This window comes from Arachis ipaensis, chromosome B05 (genome assembly GCF_000816755.2).
Source record: "Arachis ipaensis cultivar K30076 chromosome B05, Araip1.1, whole genome shotgun sequence".
Classification (NCBI taxonomy): domain Eukaryota; kingdom Viridiplantae; phylum Streptophyta; class Magnoliopsida; order Fabales; family Fabaceae; genus Arachis; species Arachis ipaensis.
The window spans coordinates 140,227,458-140,232,722 of NC_029789.2; the positions used below are offsets into that span (position 1 = coordinate 140,227,458).

Below are 5,265 nucleotides of genomic sequence, written 5' to 3' on the forward strand. Positions count from 1 at the left end.
ATGACCAACGAGATACAATTTTATCATTTTCTACAAAATATTGAGGTGAATTTGAATCTCATATCTTTTTAATAAAGAAAATAAATTAATAATTTACCATTTAATAAAGTTCAAACAAGAACCTGACTCAAGGGTATATTAGTACTGCCCTAAAATGTTCATCGATGATTACATAAATTCATATAAAGTTATATCAAAATTATTTTTTTTAAACCCAAAAAATAAAGAAAGAAAGAAAGAATGGTGTAAAATTGTAAATTGTAATTTAGTCAAAACAAAATTCAAGTGGTTGATGGTAGTTGCTAGCTTGCAGCATCTACTGAAACTAAATGATGTCGTCGCTGTTCCTTAAACTCACCGCTCTCAGCCGCCGCAGCAGCCGCATCCTCCCAAGTTCAGTGTTCCACCCACGCTTCTTCTCCGGTAAACCATCACTTTACTCTCTCTCTCTCTCTCTCTCTCTCTCCACCAACCTTGACTCTGTTTTCTTCTTCCTTGTTGGGTTCTTATTATGGTTTTCTCTCTCTTTGATTGTGCCACTTCTTTGCTGTGCTGTGTCATGTTTTTGCAGGTTTTGCAGAGGAGGAGCAAAGTGTTAATGTCCACTCTTCCAACACTGCCACAAACCCATGCTTCATTCACCCCACCGCAATTGTTCATCCCAATGCTCTCATCGGCCAGGTACTTCTTCTTCTTCTATTGGGGTTCTAGTATTCTACCAAAGTTTCATCCTTTTCTCCATTATCCTAGTTTATTACATCTAATGTGATTTATTTAAGCTAATTGGAGATATTAGTTAATTAGATACTTAGATTGATGTACTCCTATATATATATATATACTTTACTTGTAAGAAAATACCAGTAGTGAATTCACTATTGTTAGGGAGATTATATCGTTTGAATGAGAATTGTATGATTTGGACCTTAATTTGTGTTCTATTAGACTCTGTCCCTGTTTTTTTGTGGTACTGGTCACTGGTCACCACTTGTTTGTTTAATTGCTTCTGTTAGTCAAACCATAAGATTTGAACGGGATGCGGAGATTATTTGTAGTTTAGAAGAAGTGTATCCGAACATGAATTCATGGTCTGTTTTGTTACCATAAATAAAAGACAGACATAGCTTCTGCCTTCTGTTGTGCAATTCAGAAAGTAAAAAGAATGAAGCATAATGGTATTAAGGTAAAGAGCTTGGTGTTCGTTCTGGACACTTAATATGTACCTGTAGTTTGCATTGTTGTTTACTTTATTATTGTGTTTTGCGGTCTTCATTTGATATCAATGCAAATTTGCTGTGCACTCATATGTTCACTTCTTAAGTTTTCGTTGGGTCTCTTCTTGTTATGCTTAGGGGGTTTCCATTGGACCTTTTTGTACTGTGAGTCCCTCCGCGAAGTTGGGGAATGGTTGTCAACTGCATCCTGGAAGCCATATTTTTGGAAATACATATATAGGGGACAATTGTATGATGATGGCGTGAGTTCAATGTTATCCTATTATGTTCTTCTAAGTTTTTCTTCTTCTGAGTAGTTTGCTTTCATCGATTACATGATCATAATATTGTTTGGGGAATTCTGTTTGGCAGTGGTGCTATTGTTGGTGATGATTATCCTGGATGTACCGTCATTGGAAACAATAACATAATCGGGCATCATGCTGTGATTGGTGTCAAATGTCAAGATTTGAAATACAAGGTATGTTTCAGATTAATTAGTTTGGGGATTTTTTTTAATAATGTTGTGTTATCATTTTGTCAATTGTCATTTCCTATTGTACTATTAAAATTACGACATCCATATTATGAATCAATTTCAGTGTGTTCACAAATGTTATATGTGGCAAAGTCCTGTAATTCATGTTTTCTTTATTTTGGGAACATAATAAGTTTTCTAAATTTTGCTTACCCTGTAGCTAGAGGATGAATGTTTCCTGGAAATTGGAGATAATAACGATATTCGGCTTTAGTAAATTGCTTTCGAAGGAAATATTTCACAGATGCACACACATATATACCTTTTTTACACTCTTACCGTCTTCATATGACTAGGTTATTGGTGATTGCAATTTGATCATGGGATCTTGTCATATTGCTCATGATTGCAAGATTGGTAACAACAACATTTTAGCGAATAATACTCTTCTAGCTGGGCATGTTGTGGTGGAAGTAAGCCCTATTCATAACCTATGCTACCTTTCATGATAAATTTTCTTTGGTTAATTTCCTGTGTATGAAGCGGGGATTGGAAAATAATTAATGTTTTTCATATGTAGGACTATGTTCACACTGCAGGAGCTACGGTTGTTCATCAATTCTGCCATCTTGGCTCTTTCTCTTTTCTTGGTGGTGGTTCCGTGGTACGTTTTACTTTGAATCTCATCGTTTCAAATTTTTCTGTTTGTAACAAAAAAAATATGATTGTTATGATATCATGTAAGGATAGCATACAACATCTAAGCCAATTAGAAAAAAGTTTATGAAGGCTGTGATTAGTAAGTATTGTATGAGGAATCTGGTTGTTCTTGATTTTGGAATTCAATAGAGCATTATTGGTCATCGGGATGATTAATAGAAAGTTGATTAAACTGGGCCTAATGTGTTATTGATATCGAATTTTCCTTGTATAACTTGTTAAAGCAAATACTGTTACCATGCCAAATGATTTAACATTACTCAGGTGTGCAACTACAATGTCATGTTCTTACATAAATGAAGGTTTCACAAGATGTCCCAAAGTACACGATGGTAGCCGGAGAAAGAGCGGAGCTTCGGGGTCTAAATTTAGTGGGCCTGACTCGACGTGGATTCAGCAGTGCAGAGGTTATACTAACAAAAATTTTAAAATTACTGGTCTTGAATTGTTTTTCATTGCAACTAAACTTTTCTCTTGTTTAATAATCCAGATCAGGAGCCTTAAAGCAGCCTATCGAAAAATATTCATGCGTGCTGATACAAATGCTGGGTCATTTGAGGACAGGCTTGCCGAAGTGGTATTTCTCTATTTTGCTTTATCGCTTTCAGGTAACCGTGATCTGTTCGGTTGTTAAATCGTACATTAAACTTATTTTCTCAGGAGCAACACGAGGAATTGACTTGTGTTCCTGCTGTACGAGCCATGTTGCAGTCTATTCGCAACTCTTTTGTAGAAGATCGTCGTGGAATATGCAAGTTTAGACACTGGAATGGCTCATAAAGCATGCTTAGGTGAGCCTATAACATGCTTCAGAGGAGTGAGGACCCTCTTGTTTTCAAAATGAACTTGTAATCACGGAACCGGATTATTTTAATCGTCATTAATTAATTCTAACAAATTTCCAGTTTTGGCTGTTTTTGCAGATATCTGAAGCAGTTTCTGCTGAAAAATACAAGTTCATGTGTACTAGTGTATATTATAATTGCTAGCCAGGAGCTCTAAGGAAGTTGCTTCATTTTGAAGTGATTCTCTTCTTTTATTACAGAAGAGTTTGTTGTACTATTCAGAGCTTGTAGCATCAAGAGAATTTATTTATAACTCTCAAATTTTGTCTAGATTACTTTATTTTGGTGTAAATGGTTATTTTTCTACTTTTAATTTTTTTTTAGTCCCAAATGATTGGGATGCAAAGTGGGAAAGAATTGTGAATTTATTACTGGTATTTGCTTACAAGCATATATATATATATATAGGAGTACAGGAGTACATCAATTTAACTAACTAATATCTCTAATTAGCTTAAACAAATCACATTAGGTGTAATACAAATGTATAAACTTCCAACATAAGTGAGCTTTCAAATGTTTCCTTAATTGAACTCCAAACAGAAGAAACACACAAATCCTACTTGGGAAGGTTTGGCAAATTCTTGAATTTGGAATGAAAAAATTGGGTTTTGACCTTTGAAAGTTGGTAATTCTTTCCCTTTGTCTTTTGTTTGTCTCTATTAAATTCTTTCTCATTATATCTCATTTAATCTGTAATATTTAAGGATTAGTGTTAATACCTTGAGGTAAGTACGGAATATTTTCTTGTTGGACTATTTAAACTAATCAATTCAGAGTTCTTCGATGCAATATATACACCAGAAAGCTAAATGTTGTGGAAATTGATAGAGGAGTTTTGCTAACACTAATGGTTAAAGGAAGGAGTGAATAGGAAAAAATTGAAGTTTTTGATACATTTAATACATTAAAGAACAATTTCAATACAAAATTTTCTTTTATGATTCCTTAACTTGGTTTGATAAATCCTCACAGAATGCTAGTCATAAAATAGAGAGAAACGTATTATTGACCAATAATGGAAATGATATATCACCTTTATCCATATGAATTACATAGACTGAAACTTGTCATTGATTAACTCACTTGAAGAATAAAAAATATTATCATCATCAACCACATAACACATTATTGATGTATAATGTAACATATTTCACACATTAATTTTATGAGAAATAGAATATCCGAAAAAAAATCGTTTAAAGTAAAAAGTTCATAAAAAAAATGAGAGAATCACTATTGAAATTTTAATTTTTACTTAGTGCGACCAGTTAATAATAAAAGTTGCTCATTTTCTCACTTTATTTACTTGATATCAATCCTAATATCCATGGTAATAATCCAATCAAGAATTTGAGCTTATAATATCAAAATTTCAACGTATATTTATAAGCCTGAAGCCCGAACCAAAAAATTGAAGCTTTAAAATAAATTATGAAATATTTATGAGCAAAAAAAGAGAGAAGTAATACATAATTTAGAAGAATGGAGGAGAGTGGAAAGTGTAAAACTGTGGTGTGGGCTAGTCATATTAGGTTCGACTTGTGTATGTAATAACTTATTACCTAGCAGCAGGCTTTTAAATGGAACTCATCTGCGACGGATTACTCCTTAACTTATTGGGCTGATATCGTGTTCATTTTTCACCAAGCTATTACACTTTTTTTCGCCTCACACCAAAAGGAAAAGTTCTTAACGATTAATTTGAGATGTAACTTGTGGAAAGTGTAACATCAATCTACACAAAAAATCTTTTTGTGATTTAGGGTCAATTTGAGTTATCAAATACATATACCAAAGTGTTACTCTCTCCATCTTCGTTCCCCATGTGTCCTTCAATCCCTTTCATTATTACTGTTTTATCCTTGTTATTTTAATTCAATGTCCAAAGTAATTATCTATATAATATTATCCAAGAGATAAAGAGATATGAATCTTACTGTTCTTCTAAATTATTCACTGGCATCAATAATTGATAACACTGTTAACCTAAAAATAAATATAAAAC

General features: G+C 33.2%; 1 protein-coding gene across 1 annotated transcript; it reads left to right on the plus strand.

Annotated features, from left to right (window-relative positions):
- On the plus strand, nt 223–3,564 carry LOC107642149 (probable acyl-[acyl-carrier-protein]--UDP-N-acetylglucosamine O-acyltransferase, mitochondrial). Its single transcript, XM_016345456.2, is given in 11 exon segments — nt 223–423; nt 572–681; nt 1,353–1,477; nt 1,587–1,695; nt 1,913–1,965; nt 1,997–2,165; nt 2,273–2,356; nt 2,715–2,819; nt 2,903–2,989; nt 3,073–3,203; nt 3,336–3,564. Coding segments are annotated over 10 exon segments (1,056 nt in total). The 5' UTR covers nt 223–329; the 3' UTR covers nt 3,193–3,203; nt 3,336–3,564.